Genomic DNA, 24,612 nt, shown 5'->3' with positions numbered 1-24,612 from the left:
TTTGGATCAATGGCTCTGGCGCCGCCATTTTGTCAATAAAAAATTAATAAAAAATTTTTTTATACTTTAACCCTTTGCGGCACAGCGGGATAGAATCTATCCCACCTAGATTACCACCATTTTTTCCGTTTTTAAGCCAGTTTTTAATCGATTTTTTCGGGTTTTTTTGTAATTTCAATATCGTAACATGTCAGAGAATCTAAAATTACACGCAATTGGTGAATATTGTCACCGAATTTGTTGATATCAATAAACAAATGCTAAAAAATATCACTTTTTAAGCGAAAAATTCATTATTAGGAAAAGTATTTACCGAATTCATGTATAATATCATACATAGGGGTTTTCGGGGTCACTGATCACGAATATGACCTCAGATTTTCAAAATTCAAAATGGCGGATCCAATATGGCGGACCAAATTCGTAAAAAGCTTTTTGCTCAAGCTGAAATTTGTTACTCGGGGGTTTTCGGGGTCGCTGATCACGAATATGACTTCAGATTTTCAAAATTTAAAATGGCGGATCCAATATGGCGGACCGAATTCGTAAAAATTTTTACCATAACCACCATTATTTTATGACATTGATCCGCCATATTGGATCCGCCATTTTGAATTTTGAAAATCTGAGGTCATATTCGTGATCAGCGACCCCGAAAACCCCCGAATGACAAATTTCAGTTTGAGCAAGAAACTTTTTACGAATTCGGTCCGCCATATTGGATCCGCCATTTTAAATTTTAAAAATCTGAGGTCATATTCGTGATCAGCAACCCCGAAAACCCCCGAGTAACAAATTTCAACTTGAGCAAGAAACTTTTTACGAATTCGGTCCGCCATATTGGATCCGCCATTTTGAATTTTGAAAATCTGAGGTCATATTCGTGATCAGCGACCCCGAAAACCCCCGAGTGACAAATTTCAACTTGAGCAAGAAACTTTTTACGAATTCGGTCCGCCATATTGGATCCACCATTTTGAATTTTGAAAATCTGAAGTCATATTCGTGATCAGCGACCCCGAAAACCCCCGAGTAACAAATTTCAGCTGTTTTCCGTGTAAAGAAAAATGTATGCTTCAAAGGGTTAATCTATAGATAATAAATAGAATTAAACCAATTTTCATTTATGATTATTGTATTTCTGAAAAAAGTTATCAAAAATTGGCTTTTTTTGGGACTCTAGAGTGGCGTTACCCCTTAATTCTTTTGTATAATAACATATAAGTACTATTCAAAATAACAGAGTATTTAGATATTATGCAGTTGTGTAATAAAATCTTTAGTAAGATAGAAGAAAAACAACCTACAACACTCATGTGATATTTTACGGCTATACGCCTCTCTTGATTTGCTCGCAACTTATTGTTAGTACGCTTAGATAACTTTAAATAATTCTTATTTAAAAACTATTATTTGAATAGAATGATAAATTTGATAAATAAAAAGTTACTTTATTTGATATCAAGAATCTCCTGGTGTATCCTGTATGCGATTATTCTTGGTCATCTAGTATATAATATTTTGTACTGGCCTTTGTCTACTATCAAATCGTGTGATGTAAAGTAATTTACATACAAGATGACACAAAAGTTTCCGGAATTTTTTTGAAAACATTAGCCACAAATAGCTACAAATCGGTATAAAAATTAAACATTTATACTTTAAACAGAATATAAAACTTTATTAGAATATTAATAACAAAATTAAACAAATAAAATTACATAATTCTAAAGCGGCTTAAAAAATGTATTAAGGCAAAAGGAAACAATTTCGAGAATTTATTGTAATTTTATTTATTTAATTTTGTTATTAATGTTCTAATAAAGTTTTATGTTTTATTTAAAGTGTAGATGTTTAATTTGTGTACCGATTTGTTATTTTCTGCTTAATGTTCTCAAAAAAATTCTAGGAACTTTTGCGTCACCCTGTATATTAGCATATAAATTCTAATTTTTGAATAAAAATATGTAAAAAGTTACAGAGTGGTAGTTCGGGATTAGTACAATGTGCTCAGTCATTAAATGTTGCTGTCAGTACTGCGACGGGAGACGGAAGTAATAACAACAGTGTTAGTAATAGTGGAAATAGCGATAGAAGAAGAAGGAGTGGCCTTACCACTGTTATGCAGCGACCAGGTATGGCATAGTTCAAAGTTGAATAATATGTCAAATCCTATTTCTTCTTTCCTACAATTATATAACAATTATGATTGTGTGGCTTGTAGTATTTTTTAATATTTATATGTTATATGTAAAATTAGCACTATATCCAAATCTATACCTTTTCCATTATCCATTTTATTACAGGCAATTATCTATTTTTTTCTTTCTTCATAAATGCTTTTATCGCGTAGCAAACAGTTGTGCAGAGAAAACTATAATATGGTAACATATATTTGAAATGGTGGATAATAATATAGGCTGTTACTCTGAATAGTGATTTATATTGATAATGATATTGTATTGATAATTATAATTGAAAGTTACAATATCAAACACAACTTTTCAAGTCTTTATTTAAAAAATACAATAAGATTATTATGAAAAAATATATTGTATTAACTTATATTTTAATATAACAAGAAATAATTTTAAGCAAAGAAGATTAAAATTTACAAAATCCTATACAATGATGTTATTTAAAACTGTTTTCTTATATTGTTTTAAACATTTATTTATAGAAATAATATATTAAAAAATTACGTTGATTGAAAAAGTATAAAATTGATCAAAATTTAATCATGTACAAAATTTAATTCTTTTATATTATTTTTGTGCCCACGGCAATATCACACTCCTTGGCACACTCGCTCACTCGCACTCGCATCCCGCTTGCCAGAAATAAGATATACAAGCTCATAGGTGAGAACTAATTTATTACGAAAGAGATACAGCTCGGCTCGCGTTACACGTCTGTAGCTCCGTAGCTCAGCTTTGAATCTCGAAGACATCTATTGTTCAACAGCAGCTAGTTATCAAAGGGACGCTTCATGATTTTTCCAGCATGAATCTCTTCCGGAAGGAGTTGGCCAGATTCCCCCCTGCCGCCTCCAGGACAATCCCCAACCTCTTTCTCGTTGGGGATCATCTGAATTTGCTCGGCGCAGATCCCTCTTCTTCTGCTCACCGAAGTCGTCGTCCTTGTCTTCTGAAGTTGTCGCCCTTTTTTCAGGATGCCAATCCTCGTCGCTCCCTTTGAAAAAACTTTGGTAATTATGCATATTAAGACCCCACTCGCCAATGACCTTGACCTTGACATATGTTATCAAGGTCATGACCCTGAGTAACCTTGAACTTGAAAAAAAGTGACTGTCACGATCCGTTCAAAAGTTACGAAGCATTAAAGTTTTCGCTTTGCAAAATTAGTTGTATATCGCCACAAATATTCACACAGATGATCGACAAACTTATCTTGTTTAATACCACCTCTTCTTAAACGAGCTCGTAAAGCACGCCACGAACCCATGTGACAACTCGTTTCGCGTGGAAAGTATATGCGTGGAGGCAGTAGGTTCCGCCCCCCTGTGGTCACATGGGTTTGTGGCGTGCTTTACGAACTCGTTTATTGTATATCGCTACAAATATTCACACAGATGATCGACTAACTTATCTTGTTTAATATCACCTCTACTTAAACGAGCTCGTAAACACGCCACGAACCCATGTGACAACTCGTTTCGCGTGGAAAGTATATGCGTGGAGGCAGTAGGTTCCGCCCCCCTGTGGTCACATGGGTTCGTGGCGTGCTTTACGAGCTTGTTTATTGTATATCGCTACAAATATTCACACAGATGATCGGCTAACTTATCTTGTTTAATACCACCTCTACTTAAACGAGCTCGTAAAGCACGCCACAAACCCATGTGACAACTCGTTTCGCGTGGAAAGTATATGCGTGGAGGTAGTAGGTTCCGCCCCCCTGCGGGGGACTCCACTATCATTAAACTAGACACAGTGTGCCTTTAAAGTACATGCGTTGGCTTTCCACTTCTTTAAAATTTCCATTTACTGCTTTAAAAGACTTTCCTTTGTTCGTACATGTACTATTTCCACATATATATTAGTCATTTACAAGATAGTTAGTCGATCATCTGTGTGAATATTTGTAGCGATATACAACTAATTTTGCAAAGCGAAAACTTTAATGCTTCGTAACTTTTGAACGGATCGTGACCGCCACTTTTTTCAAGGTCAAGGTTACTCAGGCTCATGACCTTGACAACATATGTCAAGATCAAGGTCATTGGCGAGTGGGGTCTTAATATGCATAATTACCAAAACTTTGAACTAAGGGAAGAAAGATAACTTTCTGTGGACTTAACGTCTAAAAAACTTCCCCTAATCTCTGCCTCGGCATTCGCCCTAAATATTTGGTCTAAAAATAAGAAAAATTGGGATCAATGGATTCCCATGATCTTTTTGATATACAGATCTTTAAAGCATGAGACTACTGACTGCTGCGGAGTTATACTTCGCACAGGATCTTAGATTACTAACGGAGATCTCTCCGCGAGAAGGCTCATAAATTCGATATTATTTGCCTGCAAGAAACCCTACTAGATTCTAATAAAAATATTAATATTAAAGGCTTTAATCTTATCAGGTCAGATGAAAGTATCGCGAGATCCCGAGGGGTCTGCACCTTAATTAGGAATAATTTTGCTTTTTCTGTCCGTGATTTGTCGAGCTTTGCGCACTTTTCGGTAGAAATGGTTGCAACCACCGTACCTTTCCAAGGAGCCAGGTGCTTTTTATTTGCAACTTATACAGACACACGGGTCAAGATACGCCCGCCCCCTTTTTTTGAGAATTTATTTAATTACGCTAAACAATTCAGGCACGCTCTATTCGTAGGAGACTTTAATGCCCACCATCCCGACTGGAACGACAGACGAGTAGATAACATTGGTGAACTTATCGCCTCGTCTATTGCGGTTAATGATTTCGTTATATTAAATGATGGATCCCCTACTTTTTTCAATCTAGCATGTAATATTAATTCTGTAATCGACTTGACCATTGCTTCTCCTGATCTGGTTTCTATTAGCGTTTGTGAAAGCGACGAAGATGATGACTTAAGGAGCAGTGACCATGTACCTATAGTCACTCGCTGTTCGCTTATCGGCTAAGGCAGGAAGGCCTTATCGTCCTTACACGGATTGGTTAGAGTGGACTGTATCAATAATTTAAGACCCTTTGGTATAACTTAACAAGTTTATTATCGGCATACACAAAGAGAATCGCGGGCAAAGCAAAGCGCTATGCACCTTTTCGCGTAACTAACTGATACGCCGAACCAGAAGCGGTATTACTAAAGTATAGCAATATATGCTTTAGTGACGATCGCTCCGTTACACACTGGCGGTTTTCCTTCGGGAGACCGCGCTCAGTTCCCTTTCAGCTCCTCTCCCCCGCGGCCTCTCATCGGAGTCGAGCGGGGTGGAGGGGAGTAAAACTGAAAACACAGCTGATCTTTACGCGGTAATGACTCGAACACTCGCATTAACGACTACATGGATCCTAAACACAAATTCATCCACAGGTTTAAGTTTAATAAGGGTTCGCTTGAAGCTTTAGCGTCTCTATTGAAAAAAGATGTACAGATGAAATAACATCAGTGTCAACGATGCTACTGAGACTTATAGTCAAATAACGGCTATTATTAAATCGTGCATAACTAACGCTCTGGGAAAAAGTAATTTTCCTTCGGACTCTTTCATCAAAAGCAAATTTCATCCGGCCTGGTGGAACGAAGAGTGCGAGGCGGCTGTCAAGGCTCGTAGAACAACCGAAAAAAATTTCAAGAATCATTACACTCTGGAAACTTTAATGGAATATAACAGGTCTATCGCTGTTGCAAGACGGGTTCTTAAAAAGCAAAAGGTCGCAGGTTGAAAGAACCTCTGCACAAAATTTAGCGCTAAGACGCCTATCAATCAGGTTTGTAGATTCATCAAATCATTCAAAAGAAGAGATCAAGCCACTCAGTCTACTAACGATACGTTGAAGGAGAAAGAATTAATTCAAGCTGCTGTTAACAAGCTGTGCCCTCCCTCCTGTTCACCCAACGACCCCTCGTTGACTGAAATGTTGGAGATAGATGTCTCAAATACGGAGCACCTGTCTTCCTGGCTGGACGGCCCTATCTCCATGCAAGAAATTAAGGCGGCACTTAAAACCTGTAAGCTTAAATCAGCGCCTGATCTGGATCAACTTGATTACACCATTCTATCTACTTTCCCTGACATGTTCTGGTGTAAATTTCGGGACATTTTTAATGGTTTTCTAGTAAGCGGCTCATTTCCCGAAGACTGGCGCACATTCTTGGTAATTTTCATACCCAAGCCCGGTGGGAAGGGCGTCAGGCCTATTTCACTTAACTCATGCGTTTTGAAAGTTATGGAAAAATGCATGTATAACCGCCATAGGTGGTATTTGGAATATAACGATATACTGTCAGATGTGCAACTCGGGTTCTGTAACGCCAGATCCTGTATGGACAGCATGGTAGCGTTAACAAATTATATCAAGGCCGGATTTCTCAAGGGTGCTCACATGGTGGCGGCGTTCCTTGATATCGATGGAGCGTTCGACAATGTTCTTCCTCACATGCTGGATAAGGATCTCAGCAAAGCTAAAGTTACTGCTCGATTCCGTAAGTTTGTAATGAACTTAATTAGTAACAGGCTCATCTATTACATCAAGAGCGGCCAAAAATTCGGCCCTATGTATGCCAGGAAAGGCACTCCACAAGGATATATTAAAGATATGATAAAACTCATCAATCCGGACTGCCAAATTCTGCTGTACGCTGACGACGTGGTTATTTATTCAGCCAATAAAAACCTCGAAGAAGCTGTTCGATTCATCAACGAATCTATTCAAAGAAATACTGACTTTCTTCTCAGCAAAGGCCTTACGCTCTCTCCGTCTAAGTCACAATCCGTGATCTTTACGCATAAGAAAAAGATGCCTACAATTATTCCTGAGGTAGTCATCATGAGTAACCCGATACAATATAGCGAAACTGTAAGATTTCTGGGCATCCTCTTGGACTCCAGACTCAGTGGCAAACCCCACTTTACAGCTGTGATCGGTAAATGTAGAAAGGCCTTAAATATCATGAAGGCCTTAGCAGGTGTCTGGTGGGGCGCTCACCCGTAGCAATTGGACATGATTTATAAGGGGATCGTCCGTAGCTCCATAGACTACGGCTGCTAGGTTTACCAACTTCAAGGTAACTTCACCATCTTCGAAAAGATTCTACGCATCCAGTATAAAGCTATCAGGATTGCATACGGCTATCGACAGTCCACTCCCATCAATGTCTTGCTGGATGAAGCTAAAGAACCACCGCTACAGTACAGGCTCAGGTATCTGACCTTCAAAATGGTTCTCAAAAACGTTGCCCAGGAGTTCAGCCCAGTCACCATCAGTCTTGACAATATAGATCCTTCTCTTATAGATCCTTCCTTTCCATACTAGGCAAAATCGGAAAAATCTATCAATCCGCATCCCTGCCTGTTTTTAGCCACAGCTTTAATTCTCTTATCATTGACATTCATTACACTGCGTTTAATTTTCCTCCAGATATTCCTAATATTAATTCCATTTTCTTGGAGGACTCTAAAATCCTTAGGGAAGGAGCCACGACCTTCTACACTGACGGTTCCAAGGAAGACCCTAGTTCATTCGTCGGTGCCGGAATCTACTCACCGGATTTAAAATTAAAGTTATGCATAAGCTTCCTCCGGAAACAACAATTTTTTCGGCTGAGGCATGGGCAATCCTTCAAGCATTAATTTTTATTGGGCAGATAGACCTTCGCAGAGTAGTTATCTTCTCTGACTCCAAGAGCGTGCTTGAAAACGTATGTTCAAGTAGTGCCAACTAGCAAAATTATATTATTCCCTGGATAAGGGAAAAAATTTCGCAGCTTTCCACTAAAGGTGTAGATATACGTCTAGCCTCGATTTCCTCGCATCGTGGTATCGAGGGCAATGAACTCGAGCGGACAACGCGGCTAAAGTAGCTACTAAAAGAGAAAAGAGTCCTAATTTCAAAGTCCCGCACAGCGATTTCTATTCGTTCTCCAGAGAGTCCCTTCGAAAGCGTGTCGCGGAGCACTTGCGTTGTTGCGATTCGAATAAGGGTATTCCGTTCTACAATCTTTTTCATAACAGCTAAGATCGCCCCTGGTTTTACAAAAAACCTTTTTAAAAAAAGGAAATAGTGTTAATAAATAGGCTGCGCAGTGGTCACTACAACTTGAATCATAGCTTAGCAAGGAAAAACATAATAGATTCGGGGGTCCTTGCGGCCACCCTATTCAAGACATAAATCACGTCGTTTTTAATTGTCGTATATACTCGTGTGAAGCTTCCTATTTAATTAAGTACGTTGAGAAAGTTTTTCCGCACGCTCCCAAGGATATCCTCCTTTTTTTGAGTGATCCTACTCATCAGTTTATCCGACTCCTTTCTGCGGCAACCCAATCAATGGGTTTTCAGCCATAGTTTTCCTTGGTCCCTCCTTCTGTGCGTAGGAGAGGGGGCCCGTTACGTTTTGATTACGCCAAGCTCGGCCGCGGGGCGCTCGCGACAGTTGTTATTGCACCACTTGGTGTCTCGTAGGGGGAAGTGGGGATCATTGATACAGCGGGAACATTGATACAGTCATCATATCTCTGCATGAGAAACATCTAAGAAGGTCACGTATCCATGCATATATGGCGTTATGATACACGAATAACCTAACCAAATTTCGTACGCGAGCAGTAGCCACTTGATGAATGACAGGTATAAATGTGTTTTGCGTACTCTCTGGTAAATATTTTCAAAAGTCTTTGAAGCGTGATTTTTCACATTAATCTGATTAATACTAAATAAATATTTCGTCAAAAGTAAGAAACAGTATATCTCTTACTAATTTGTCGAAAATATTGACATGACTTTGTATTATTTTCGGCTGAGAATATATTTTATTATGTATGACGCTGTGGGGCAGATTCGTACACTGACTCGTGGAGCACTTTGATACATATTAATATGTATCTATGTAGTTTATAGTATTAAGTAAGATATTTTTATTTTATTTTAGACGAAAATGGTAAGAATGTACCAAAAAAAGACCGATAGGGTCTATATTGATGAAGATGCCGTAAAATTGTTAATTCCGTATATAAATAAATATCTCTATATCTCTATATACAATAAACATAGCTTGTTTTAATAATAATCCAATTTATTTCTGAATAATATTAATATAGATCACTGAGAATCAGTGCCCCATGCCCGTATCATTGTACCCCGCATATGACGCACATTGATACGAATTTCATTTTTTACAAAAAATGTTATAACATTTCTTATTATTAACCTACAGCAAAAAGGCAATCAAAACACGTAAGTAGAAGGACAAGCCTTTAAATTTAACCTATTAAATTTATCTTAATATATCTGCAAAGTTATTTATTTAACTCTTGAAAAAAATCGTATCAATGATCCCCACTTCCCCCCTATCGACGGAGTTTGTGGCTCTTGCATCGGTGCCTTTCGAGGCCTAGAACCTTGGTAATTTACGCCGCTCGCGACTTATACGACGAATGGATCGCCCTGGCCTTTATTTTGAGCTGTATTGCTTGACGGCCAAATTATAAGAAGAAGAAGAAGAATGTGATAGGGACGCTTATGTGTTGGAGAATCAAATCTGAAATAGTATGTCTGCATTCAAGTCAATATATAAAATCTCTGTCCAACTACAAGTGTTTAGTAATTAAAAGTTATTAACTATTTGAATTACGTTAATACATACCAATTTTAAAGTTAGAAAGTAATTGTAGCCTTCTATTATTATTTTTCACTGACGTTCAGCGATTAGATAACTCACCATGTTACAGCAGGCCACTAATTATATTAACTCTAATACATTATGTGCCAGATAGATTTTTAGTTTTCATTAAATTTCTCGTTTATGCCGCATAGATCGCATATGCCTCACGTTATTTAGATTAATAGTACAAACATATGTTTCATAATATTTATAAGACTGCAAAAATCATTATTATTATTAAGAAGAACGCATGTAATCCACGGTGAAATACATACATACTATGATATAATATAAACATATATTTATACATGAATATATGATTTTATGATAATGTTAAACTCGGGCGGCAGTGTGGTCTAGTGGTAGAGCGCCAGACTCGTAATCTGAGGAACCAGGTTCGAGTCCACTAGAGCCATGTAAACATGGAATGTTTTTCCGGCAGCTGCGCCCCTCCGTGCAAGATAGGCTCTTGTGCGGAGCAAACTGGACTCCGTCTTTCGGAAGAGACGTTAAGCTGTTGGTCCAAAGGGTTAAAGTGAGAGGAGAAGGGTAGTAGTGTGAAGGTTTGGGTAACGTTCCTTATACAAAAACGCCTTGCAAACCCTGCGGGGATAAGCAATAAAGATAGTTTTTATGGAAGTTTTTTTTATGATAATGTTAAACTTGATAGTAGAAATGTCAAGTGATCTAAACGGAAAGATGAGTGTGGCATATGATCCATGCGATGCGGAACATCTTAAATACTTCCAAATTTTTTACCTACTCATACGATTTTATAGGATTATTTTTCTAACCACACACACACGCACACACGCACACGCACACGCACACGCGAAATTGATTTGATTAAGTTTACAAGCTTTTATATTTTTATATTGTGCCTATTATACCTTAATCCTTATTTTTTTAGCATTTGCACATTATTTATATTTTATTGAGTTTTATTTTTGATTTTGCATGTTTTTTTGTGCCCACTGCACTTCCGTGCTGTCCTTGGTTGGTAATATGCATGTAGTTATAAACCCGGAACTGGTAATGGAGGTAGAAGCTAGGATGAATAGAGCTTATCTACCATCGCGACTGTTACCAACTCACCTTAGAGGATCAACACTTCCACACCACAGGAAATCTTCATTATATCACACTAGTACTGGTAATAGAGATTTTTGCACTATTATAATTTGTGAATTTTTGTTACATAATTGCAAGATGTGATTAAGATTAAAGATTTGCAACTTTAGTATTATTAAAGTTTGCTATAAATTCTATAATTTATGATTTTTCTCTAATTTAAACTTGATTAAAATCATAATCAAAAACTATATATACAATTTTGTACAGCATTGAGCTTCTACAAAAATTTTAGGATAAATTCTCGTTTAGAGGAGATACCTCCAATGACGATCACCCTCCTGAATAATCTCCAAAAGGTTTTAGCCGTCGCTCGTTTATTAGAAAGTTATTAACAAAAGAAGTTTGAAAAATAGGTTCGCTGAGTATTGAAAAACATAAATATGACACAGGGTGTCCTGTTTTAATTTGAACAGTAAAATATCTCGATATCACGTAGTTAAAAAAAAATGTTTCAGACAAAAGTTGTATAACATAGTGGTAATGATTTGACCTTGGGTAGTCGTTTGAAGGTCACGTGAAGGTTACCTTGAATTTCTTAAATAGGACCCTCTATTTTTCATTGCATATTTTTGTAGCCCTTGTCGAGACGTTTTCAAAACACTGTAATAAAACTCTTTTTCGTTAAGAATTTCCTGAGATATTTTAAATTTTGTCACGATATTTTTAATATAAAATATGAAATATCTCGTAAAGTATTCACTTTCTGATGACTTTACTTTGATACATAGGATAATAAAAAAAATCTACTGTTGTAAAAAAGAAACAGAAAAAATTATTTTAAAAAATTTGATTGTATTTTGTGTACGCATTTAATTTTACAAAATTGCAAATATAAAAATTAATTTTATTATTCGATTCCTTTCATTATTCTACGTTTAAGTATGAAGGTAAAGTCATCGAAGAGGAATACTTTACGAGATATTTCATATTTTATATTTAAATATATCATGACAAAATTTAAAATATCTCAGGAAATTCTTAAGGATGTCCTGGAGGTACCGGTCCAATCACGAGGTCATGCAGGAAATATTAAAAATACCGATATTAATTCTCTAGGGATCCAGAAACAAAAAAATGTATAAATAGTTACGGCAATTCTAATAAAATGTAAAAGACGTAGATTTAGTGACTATAAATAACTGTTACTACTATTTTTTTTTCAAAAATCTTGAAAAAAATTTTTTGTAAATTGTTTCAAATTTTGTTGCTATATTTTTGTTTGTTGAGATGATCTACTTGTGTGTAAAATATCATTATATTGGTAGCATTTTTTAATGTTTACACTTTTCTTTGTAACGCCATAAGGTTACGTGTTAAAACTCGGATATTTAAAAATTGATAACTTTTTATCTAAATTGTGAATCGATCTGAAATTTGGCCCAGGACTTTGAAAGAGAATACAGAATATGATATTAAATTTTCATCAACTTCGTAGCATTTTGACAAATTCTCCAGAACATCCTTAACCCTTCGTAGTCACACATGGATCCATTGGACCCGGGCTCAAGTTTGAAGCTAAATATCGAAAAGTGCCTGGCTTAAAATGGGGTTTGACCCACCATCTACTAAGAGTTTGAAGTATCCTCTATAGGTAGAGATCGTTAGTCATTTGATTAAAGCGTCGGTATTTGTATGATAGCGGTTGTGGAAACATCGTGCACGAATGCGGGTCCGACTGACCCGTATAGTCGGAGAGCTGACGACACTTTTGGCCAAGTGATTTTGTAAAATACGATTTTCCGTTTTAACCTGCGTGGACGACTCTCCTTCGATAATCCGAACATCTGGCTGGCCGTACCTGGGGGGTTTAGAAGTACGCAGGTGAGAAAAAAAACGGATTTTCAAGTCATAGTATAAGTCTCAATTTTTATCGGATATTGATAATTGATCACTCAGGAACATGCAAATAAATTGCCAGTTCGATTGCTCGGGGGAATTAGTCGCCAGGCTTAATTATAAATAATTAAAAATAATTATTTTCAAGTCATACTATAGAACTATAAAAGCTGGGTTTTTTTTTACTAACAAGTAAGTGCTAACACATACCACCCAAAAAAAATCAAATGAAAATTTTGGTGGCAAAATCTCTAAAAAAAATATTGAAAATGCACAAAGCCGGCGGAGGGGTCACAAATAACGCAACGCTGCGCCAGCAAAGCCATTTTTTTATTTTCACACACTATTTATTGTTTATCAATCTTTTCATAAGTTGATACGATAATGATAGTTAATAATACACGTTTTTAAAAACTCATGGACGCTAAAAACAATTGAGGCCATCGACAGACCCCTCCGCCGCGCGCCGGCTTTGTGCATTTTCAATAATTTGTTTAGAGATGTTGCCACCAAAATTTTTATTTGGCTTTTTTTTGGTGGCATGTGTTAGCACTATACTTGTTAATAAAAAAAACCCAGCTTTTATAGTATGACTTGAAAATAATTATTTTTAATTATTTATAATTAAGTGGCGACTAATTCCCCCGAGCAATCGAACTGGCAATTTATTTGCATGTTCCTGAGTGACCAATGATCAATATCCGATAAAAATTGAGACTTAGGGGAGACCGGGGCTAAGCCGACACTATTTTTTCAAAGGCAATTTTTAATATTTAATTAAAATTTTTAGGCAAATTCAATGGTACATATTTAAAGAGTGTTTCTTCAGGTACAAAATTGATTCAGGAAGTTTTGCTGTACGTCGTTTTGTTTTGCCGCCAGGAAAGGAAAAGTGACGCGAAGACTAATTTTCGAATTGAAAAATGCCGGGGCAAACTCGACACCCCGCCGGGGCAAACTCAACACTTTGTCTGATCGACACAATTTGATCTGGAACTTATTTTTTACTGTCTGAAAATGAAAATACATTGTTTATTGTGTATTTAAAAAGTACAAAAATTCGGAATAAAGTAGCTAGAACAATCATTTGAAATAATGAGAACAAAAATTGTTGAACTTTCAATTATCTTCATCTAAACTTATGTCTGAAAAACAATTAATGCAAGTAAACTCGCGATCGGACGTGCGCATACATTTGTCATGAGCCATACGGCTGCATGACAAGCATCGTTTGTTACTGGGAGCCGACGAAACGGCTTGGTGTTGACTTTGCCCCGGACGTCGTTTTTCACTTTTGTCACTTCAAAAACATGAACATTTTGAAAATATGCAAAAACGATTATCGGATTCATATAGAGCATCAAATTTCCCATCAAAATCACTTACCGGTAGATTCGCAAGAGTAAAGCTCGATGAAAGAGTAGACATTTTCGAGAGATCAGAAAAATTACTTTTCACTATCAAAAACGCTTATGTCGCGTTAAAAATTACACTATAACTCAGAATGTTACCAAATTCCGTTGATAATACTGGCACATAAAGACGCATTTACAGTAGGAAAGGCAAGTTTCTACGATAGATTTAAATTGGCAAAAAGCCTAGTGTCAAGTTTGCCCCGTTGTCGGCTTAGCCCCGGTCTCCCCTATACTATGACTTGAAAATTCGTTTTTTTTTCTCACCTGCGTACTTCTAAACCCCCCAGGTACGGCCAGCCAGGTGTTCGGATTATCGAAGGAGAGTCGTCCACACAGGTCAAAACGGAAAATCGTATTTTACAATATCACTTGGCCAAAAGTGTTGTCAGCTCTTAGGCTGAGTTTCCACTGAGCGCGTCACGCGTCGCGTCATCACAAGTTAACCAATCAAAACATCCCATTTTGACCCGTCACAAGTAATGTAATAAAATGGGATGTGTTGATTGGTTAACTTGTGATGACGCGACGCGTGACGCGCTCAGTGGAAACTCAGCCTTAAGGTGCGATTTCACGATGACGCTCGACGCTGGATTCGAGCGTCAAATCTGGTCACGTGATAGATTTCAGCCAATCCAGTGGTTAGGTTATATTTCGCGTCCCTCTGAATCTAATCACGTGACCAGATTTGACGCTCGAATCCAGCGTCGAGCGTCATCGTGAAATCGCACCTTTAGACTAGTAGTGTGACTAGCACGTAATTTTAGTGAAAAAAAATCAGATTTTTTTATTGTGTTTAAAACAAGTGTCTGAACCGTAAGTGTGACTGTGGCACCTGCGATATATTTTTTTCCATTGTTTTTATAATAATAACGGTATTATTATTATAAAACGGTTAAAACGGTTTAAACTGTTAAAACGGTTGCACTGACTAAATGAGTTTTTTGTCGTTTTATAACGAAAAAAAAACAATAATATTTATGTTTCTGTGTACTCAGGATATCCATAATAATAATAAACTTTGACTTTAATTGTTATTCTATATACTGGCGAAAGAAATTTATTATTCTGTTTATTATACACCGTCGACCTAAGAATCGGTGCTCCATCTTATAGTTGTTATTGCGATAAAATATTACCACAGCCCCAGTGGTCGAATTGGCACGACACCCGCACGGTATACGGGAGGTTCCAGGTTCAAACCCTGGCTGGGGTAATATTTTTTCGCAATAAAAATTTAAACTATTTAACTTAAAAATTACATCAACTGACCAAAACCCATGGTCGAAATTTATAATGTCTCGATTTGATCCGAAAACGTACTGTGTGAATCCGACAAACCAAGTTGGCTCACGGTTTTTCGATGTTCATATCGGAAAAGACGTTATATATTGCCAGTCACGGTCGATTTAAAGATTACTTTAATAATAATAAAACACATTATTTTTTGATAAATCCACATTTTTTTCACTCTAAAATCGGGCCTCTTCATATGCCGGAATAAATACCTTTTTTGAAACGCGCACTAGAGGATTATTTTTTTTCTTAAAGTGTCGTATCTTAGGAGTATAACCTGCACATTTTATTTCAAAAAATTAAAAAATTAAAAAGTTATGATTTTTTAAGTGAAAAAGCTACTTTTTTACGCATGTACTCGTTCACGATTTGTTTTCAACATGTTGCCATTTGATCTCTCACAAAATCGCAGTTGTTTTATACTCTAGAATGTTCAAGGTATATTCCAGAATTATTTGATCAGACTGATACCATTAAAATGGCAACCATTCAAAATCGACTGGGTCCATATGACCCAGTATGACTAATACGGGATTCTAGAGAAGTGTGACTACGAAGGGTTAACGAAAAAGAGCTTTATTATAGTATTTTGAAAAGCTCTGAATGTAAGCTACAAAAGTATGCAATGAAAAGTAGGGGGTTCCATTTAAGAAATTAAAGGTGACCTTCACATGACCTTCAAACAACTATCAAACGACTATCAAATTACTGGAGCAAAAACAACTATAATTCGGAAACAAGGTCTAATAGGACATGTTTATGTGATTTTTTTTCATTGTTTTTGTGTCTTTTATCCACTGCTGATGTACGTCCTACTTATTAGCATACATCCTGTGTAAACAGGAATTTTACCAATTTTGGATATAATCATAGTTTACAATATTACTTCGATAAAATGTTTCCAAGATATTTACAGAATATAAAAATGTAAAATTCTTTATAAGAAAATGTTTTAAAACAATGATTTTTACAAAAATTAGACATCACTCGTTTGTAATGGAGAAATAATAAATTATTTATTACAACAATATTATTCTAACAATAGATTATATTTCAATAACTTTGATTTTGAAATGTATGCAATATAAATTACAAAAATTGAATTATTTTTTTCTTGCATTTCGAACTAAATGAGAATTGTTATTGCTTTTTTTGATATTTTGAAATATTGTAATTCTGATTTAAACAATTATAGAGCACTTACAGCACGCCGAACTCTTCGAGTTGGAACAACCTTTGTAAGTATGTAGAGTATACTCAATTACATGGATATGCTTCATTTGTATTCTATCGCCCTAAAGGTATGGTTTTCAAAGTCAAAAGAGCTCTTTTACTTTTTCGCGTATAACTTTTAAACTACAAGAGATAAAGAAAAATGTTTAGAATAAAAGTTTAATGGTAAATTAAGGTCTACAATGTAACATAAATAAAAATTTAAAAAAATTTTGCAAACATTTTTGTTTATGTACATCACTTTGTAGAACTTAACTTATCATTGGACTTTTATTCTAAACATTTTTTTTCTATTACTTGTACTTTAAGAGTTACAATATGGTAAAAAATGGAAGCTCTCTTTTGAGGTTGAAAATATTATAGTTTTAAAGGACAATAAGCACAATATGAAGCATATAAATTATTCATATTAAGTTGCTCTACATATCCACAAAAATTCATCCAAATTGAAAAGTTTGGATATTTCCTTATTAGTATACATAGAAGATAAGATTATTTTTTTGTGACATTGTATCTCTTGCAGATAAGTGATAATGGAATAGGACTATACAATTAATAAGTTGATAGATATATTAACAGGTAGAAGAGACATATTAAAACTTGAACAAATAAGAAGGAAAAGGAATGCTAAACAAAAGGTAATGGAAGAAGAGTATACAAGTAATATTAATTATTACCAAGGACACAAACTCAAATCGAGTATACGAATACTTAACGACTTGGTTGCATTTAAAATCAAACCATATATAGAGCTTGTAAAAATATAAAGCAATATTACAAATACTTCCAGTTTGAACATTTGAAAATGTTCTATCGCAATAACAGAAGTTTGACTTTGCATATGAAGATTACAAATATGAGATTAGCAGAAATTGCAAATCATATAGAACGACTTTTAGAAGATATCCTGTTTTTAAAAAAAGGTTGTAAAAATCACAATAGCTTACAATAACTGCAGAAATTACCAAGCAATCTGAATATTTAAAGAGAAGACCAGCCGATATAAGAATATGGTAGATACAGCAACCCAAAGAATTGGCCAAGATTACCGACTAACTCCGGATAACAGATATAGACAAGATACCGAGTTTATCCTGACGGTTAAAAACATAGTTTAAACAGAAGAAAAGGAACAGAAAAGACAAGACTTAGTAGAGAATATGAAGAAATTGGAACAAATATGGACTTACAAGAGAACCAAAACAGAACATGCAAAAACACCTTGATTAGGTATGAAATACAAGGTAAATCCACACATAATAGATCGATTGCAAGAGAGGAAGAAATTACAAAAGGTAGTAGAGGACTTGTTTTTTGAGAAAATGGAATAATGGACCTGGAACTTCAAAAGAAGGAGGCAAGGTTTTCTGTAAGTAAAGCGGGAAGAAGATCATTAAAAACCTAAATAGAACTAGTAGAAAATCTATTGAAATTTATTGAGAGTAATGAGAGCTTTCAGGGGTTCTTAAGCCAAATGTTGAAAGGAAACAGACATATTAGAGATTTATTACAAAATTTAAACAATGAAAAACAATGAGATTAGAATAAGAAAGGAAACGAAGGAAAGCTAAAAGGAAAAGAAAAAATAAATTTAGAAAGTATTTGCCATTTTTCGTTCCGAGCAGTAGTTTTTGAGATAAAATGGTTTGAAACTGGCCAATAACAGATTACGATTAAACGGACGCCTGCCGCGAGTCGCGCGGTGTTAGTGATCGCGCACGAATCTGTTTAATCGTAATCTGTAGTTGGCCAGTTTCAAACCTTTTTATCTCAAAAACTACTGCTCGGAACGAAAAATGGCAAATACTTCTTAAATTTATTTTGTCGAGAACTCTCTTGCGATGGTATTTTGGTTCGCGAATTTTGGGACACCTTGTATATATATTTGGAATGAGTATTTTAAAAGTCTGAAATTTTTAAAGTATAAAGGAAAATACAGAACTCGAATAAGAACTTTTAAACCTACAAAATTTCTGTGATAAATTAAAGTACAAGAGGAAAACAAGCTACGTATGTCAGGATATAAACATATTATAAAGTCAGTCAAGAAATTACTGGAAAAATTGCAATCTATATTAAAAATGGGATTAATTTTGATATTATAAAAGATATTTGGATAAGTTCATAAGAAGGAGGTGCTATTGATATAAGAATTAATGATTTAAAACTCTAACTTAATCTGATCGCTATTCACAGAAGACCGTTCAGAAATATGGACGCGAGAATATAGAAAAGTATTTTTGATCTTGACAAAAAGAATAATGAAATTTTATAGAGATTTTAATGTATATGTTACCGTTAGAACCCAAATTCCGTCAATGCCCGATTTAACTAGTCAAAACTAGTTTTATCAAAAGCCTTTCGTCAATACTAGTATTAACTGGTTATAATTCTAGAAATAATCAAATGTATTTGACAATACCGGTATTCCCTAAAAAATTTTCAGTTAATACCCGTTTTGACGAGTTAAAATCAGTTTTAACGGAGCATACGTACTCACCGTTAAAACAATATGTTTTTAGGTAAAACTAGTTGTAACTAGAGAAAAGTAATAATGAACTCCTGCTTTAACAAAGCGGGTGGAAAAGTGTATGCGTGGATGCAGTTCCGCCCTCCTGTAGGGGGCTTCACGTCCAAAAAAACTAACCTAATCCAACCCGATTGTTGTGTGGGTGGATCACACGTGTATGATCACACATATACTCTTCCACCCACACAACAATCGGGTTGGGTTAGGTTAGTTTTTTCGGAGGTGGTGCCCTGCGGGGAGGCGGAACCAACTGCCTTCACGCATACATTTTCCACACGAAATGAGGTGCCATGGGTTTACAACTTTCCACGCGTGAAAAGTTCACGCATGTACTTTGCAAGGCACACTATGTGTCTAGTTTAACGGTAGTGGAGCCCCCCGCAGGGGGACGAAACCCACTGCATTCCGCATACACTTTTCCATCCGCTTTGTTAAAGCAGTAATAGTTGATCCACACAACATTCTTTCGTTTGTTTTATAAGCAAATCGTTTTGTTAATAACTTTTTAATAAACAACGAGCGACGAAAAAAGTCAATGCCCTTGGAGGTCAAGATCAACATCAAGGTAAAAAGTCATTTGGGGCTGACTGTGTAAAAGGAAATATTTAGCAAAAAAATTAATCTTACTCCAAGCCTATTTCTAAAAACTTGAAATTAAAATTTGGTTGAAATAGGCTTGGAGTTAGATTAGTTTTTTTTTATGCCGAGCCACTCCTCCACCTACATGTGTACTGTCTATACACATATGTCAGCAAATTACTTCCCTTAATAGTGACACAAAAAATGTCAAAAGACCCTTCGGAAAAGACCCTATTTTGAATAATTACCACTTTTAACTGGCCCAACTCAGTGAGAACTAGTTTTGCCTACTAAAAAAGTGTGCAAATTAGAAACTTGCACTTCCTCATCATCACAGATCGCTACCATTGCTTCTATTTTATTTAGCTTATAAAGCTTCCTCTATGAGGAAGCTTGTATTTTATTTGATGCATAATTATTCATATTTATTAGTTTGGCTTCCTCATAGAGAAAGCTTTATGAGCGAAATAAAATAGGAGCAATGGTAGCGATCTGTGATAATGAGGAAGCAATGTGCAAGTTTCTAATTTGCACACTTTTTTTCATTTTCAATTTAACCTTTTTATAAATTGAAAAAGGGTCAGCTTAGTAGCACAAGTAAGGTTTTACAATGGACGCAATGTCAAATCGATATTGACTTTAAGAGTTCAGGCTACATGGTCCATATATGGACTTCGCATTTGGATCTTTGATCGCGTATAAAGCTGGATCTAATCAATCAAATCTTAAAGAATTATATATGAAATAGGGGTAGAAAAGACTGAAGAATATATTTGCGGAAGTTAGAGCAGCCACAGACATTTCTCAAAAAATTCAAAATTTTATAAAGAAAGAACCCCTTTATCGATCATCGCCAAATTCAATACCAACCTTCCTTTAGTGATACTCTACATTAAAAAAAAAATTAAGCCCGATATTTCAAAATTTACGGAAGTTAGAGCAACCACGGACATCAAAATCCGTGCATGCACACGCACACGCACGCGCACACACACACACACGCGCACGCGCACGCGCACACGCACGCACGCACACACACACACACACACACACACACACTCATAAACACACACACACACACACATACACACACACACACACACACACGCACGCACGCACACACACACACACACACACACACACACACACACACACACACACACACACGGACATTTTTAACGCAATTTTTCGACGTTTTAGAACACTATGAACATATTAGTATCAAAAACTCAAAAAACAATCTTTTCTTTGCTTTTTTCTACCCTTATTTCATATATAATTCTTTTAAATTTGATTGATTAGACCCAACTTTATACGCAATCAAAGGTTCATATACGAAATTTACGAAAACAAAGCTTTCTCTATGAGGAAGCAAAACTGTTAACATATTTTAACAAATCGATTTTTTAGTCAGATCTAGTTTTCACTGATAGTTCATTGTTATTTCTAGAATTGATCAGTTAATATACTAGTATTGACGATAGGCCTTTGATAAAACTAGTTTTGACTAGTTAAATCGGGTATTGATAGAATTCGGGTTCTAACGGTAACATATATAATACGGCGTGAAACTGCTATGATACGGACATCAACGGAGAAAATTTACTGGAAGCAGCAGAAAATGCAAATATGATAAATCTCAACACATAATGACATAATGACACAGTTAGGAGAATTAAGATAATGACCATTCAATATTGATTTGGTTTTTTGTACATACCTGATATTGTGCGGAATATCAATAGATTAAAAACATATGGTTTAGATTATTATCCAATAACGATTTCACTAAACATAAGAGAGAATAAAAAGTCATAGTAAACTTACAAACAAAATTATAACGAAAAAAAAAACAAAGTAAGATGAATACTATAAAGTACTAAAAAACCAACCATGGATAATACAGAAAAAAACTAATCATTTAATTACATTAGAAGAGAAATATAATACGGTAATAAAATATATATAAGGTTCTGTTCTCTTGACATCTGGAAAGAGGAATATTAGAATTTGTTGGAAGAGGATTGAAAACATCTCTTTACACCATCGAAATAATTTCGATAGAAATAATACATACAGGAAGATAAAGAAATAAATGTCAAGTCACTTGTAGGATACAAAGGCTGGATTCGTCTTGACGCTTTCAGCGCTATAATTAAGCATCATTCTATCTTCGTTGCACATCGAATATTAAACGAGGATAGAACAATGCTTTCAGCGCTACAAGCGTCAAGACGAACACAGCCAAAGTGAGAAGCAAAGTGCAAAAAAATCATAAGAAATAAGAAAAAATATCTAAAATTAAAAAAGACATCTATTTTGAATACAAAAAAGCACGAGCCATAACTAGGAAAATAGTAAATAAGAAAAAGAAAACAAATTTTTAATGCGCAAGTATCAATAAATTTACTAACCTTAAATATGTCTGACTATTTGGACGAGCGTGGCCTAGTAGACAGCGTACTGGTCTATTGAGCCAAAGCTCCCGGGTTCGATTCCCGGTAGAGCTAGAAAAATTATATTCGCTCGTTCTCCTCCCGGAAGGCAATGGCAAACCACTGAGAGTATGTCTTGCCAAGAGAACTTCTCTAAAAAATATAGCCGTTCGGAATCGGCGTTAAACTGTAGGTCCCATATATTGTACAATGTGTATAATCCACGTGCGCAACACATGTATATGAAGAGAAGTCACCACGCTCGGACACGAGTAATAGGACTGAGGTAGTAAATATATCTGAAACACAATGAAAATTTTTAAAAATTCAGAAAGGAAATTGATTAGAATAAGCGGCAAAATAAAGATAGAGATTATAAAAGAAATAAAAAAATTGATACTCCAATAGTACCGAAAGTTAAGGAAGAAGAGAATAACGCTGACAATATCAGAATTGTGTAGATTTGATGTGAATATTGGCGACGCAAAGATTTCGCGAGCGCTCCTGGTGGCAAAATGTGAAACTGACGTGAAGCAGACAGACTGGTCATAGGTTAGCTATGGTTCAACTCATATCAATAAATTTCTGATTTTTTTATTGATTTATTTACATTTCTATTAATATTGCACCACTACCCACACAGACATTAATATTTAATAGATATCTATTAAATATCCCTAATGTATATTCATGATATCCACGAGATATTTAATAGATATCCATTAAATATCCAGATGTCCGCCACACGAGATCTAATAGATATTCATTCAATATCCACGGGGATATCCAGTGGATATCTGTTACGATAAATACCCTATTTTCATATGTATGTATGTATGTATGGACTCTCACATTTTCTTTATTAAGCCCTTATTGGTCAGATACTATTTTAGTTTATTTCGTTTATTACTAAAAGTGCGGCCAACTGACCCTCTCACGACCTAAGTTGGTAACGCGAAAACCGCTTCTGTTATGTTCTTCTTCTCCGCCTTCACTCTGTGTGTCCGCGAGTCCTCCGTGCGCATTGTCACGTCTCACTGCGTACTTTTACCCGTGTGATTATCAATCAAGTTTCTTTATACACGCGGTGTCTTTTTTGGCTTTCGTGTGATTTCACCCCGCAACAATATCCATTAAATATCAAGTGGATATTTATATAAATAACTACTGCACGTCTCGTGGATATTGATTAGATATTTGCGTGGATATTTATTGAAAGTTTTTTATTTTTATATATGTCCATTATATACAAATAGAACCCCATAAAGCACATAAACGTTGAATCAACATCTCAAAAATATTATTTCTCTAGATTTAAAAGAGGAGCCGAGTCCGAAGACCCGCGGATGTCGCGATTTTGCTTCGCCGGGGACCTGCTTATATTCGCTTCCAACAGAAATTTACTTACGAGTTGGTCTTACCATTATGCGCCGCTTAGCGGCGTCGTTACGAACTAGTAAATATCTGTGGTAGACATGTAGTAGATACTTGGTGGATATGGATATGTGGATAACACGTGGATATTTAATGGATATCCCTGGTGGCTATTTGAGAGATATGGATATGTGGATAACGTGTGGATATCATATACTATAATATATAAAACCCGACTGTTTGTCTGTCTGTTTGTTTGTCTGTCTGTCCGCGAACTACTTATTCGTTAATGGACCGAATTTCAAAGAATTGTACATGACATTCGTTAATGGACCGACTTTCAAAGAATTGTATATGACATTTGTTAATGGACCGAATCTTAAAGAATTATATATGAAATAGGGGTAGAAAGAACTAAAGAATGTAATAGAATTAGAAAAATGGCTAATAATAAAGGGGTTTCCGATTTCTGTTTAAAAAAATGTACGTGATTGCTCCAATTTCCGCAAATTTTGAGATATCAAGCTGAATTTTTTTTTATCGATAATTTTTCGTTGCCAATTTTTTGGAAACCAGTTACAAAATTTTTCAAATTTTTCGAGAAATAATAAGTATTAATGGACGGATTTTCTTGAAACCAGTGCCAAATTTTTTTTAATTTTTGGAGGATAAGTTTAATTTTTCATTAATGGATAATTTTTTAAAGGGTGAAAGCGCGCGAAGCGCGAGCAAAAAAAAAAAAATAAAGGAATTGATATTAGAACAGAAAGGCAGCAAATGTAAAACTAAATCCGGTAGAATTTTTAAACAAAATAGAAAAAAGGAGGAACAGAAAGGAAATAAAATGAAAGAAAATGAAAGAAAGTCAATAATGGCGGGTCAGCGGAAGGTGAAAAAATATCTTTTAATTGTTATTGCTCACTACTAGTTAAGCTGTTCCTTTGAAAGTTTGG

At 35.4% G+C, this 24,612-nt stretch overlaps 1 protein-coding gene across 2 annotated transcripts in view; it reads left to right on the top strand.

Moving 5' to 3' along the window:
• The window catches only part of LOC139777845 (serine/threonine-protein kinase SIK3), a 196,087-nt gene that overhangs the window by 109,822 nt on the left and 61,653 nt on the right, over positions 1–24,612 (top strand). For both annotated transcript variants that reach the window (XM_071715484.1, XM_071715485.1), the window contains 2 exons: positions 1,976–2,135; positions 10,846–10,983. In XM_071715484.1, coding sequence (XP_071571585.1) covers positions 1,976–2,135; positions 10,846–10,983 — 298 coding nt within the window. The remainder of the gene's footprint in view (positions 1–1,975; positions 2,136–10,845; positions 10,984–24,612) is intronic.

The sequence above is a fragment of the Temnothorax nylanderi genome, unplaced genomic scaffold, assembly GCF_030848795.1.
Source record: "Temnothorax nylanderi isolate EJ_2023f unplaced genomic scaffold, tnyl_v1.0 TNYL_tig0166_pilon, whole genome shotgun sequence".
NCBI lineage: Eukaryota > Metazoa > Arthropoda > Insecta > Hymenoptera > Formicidae > Temnothorax > Temnothorax nylanderi.
Note: the sequence above shows the minus strand (reverse complement) of the source record. Positions and strands in the feature narration are given on the sequence as shown.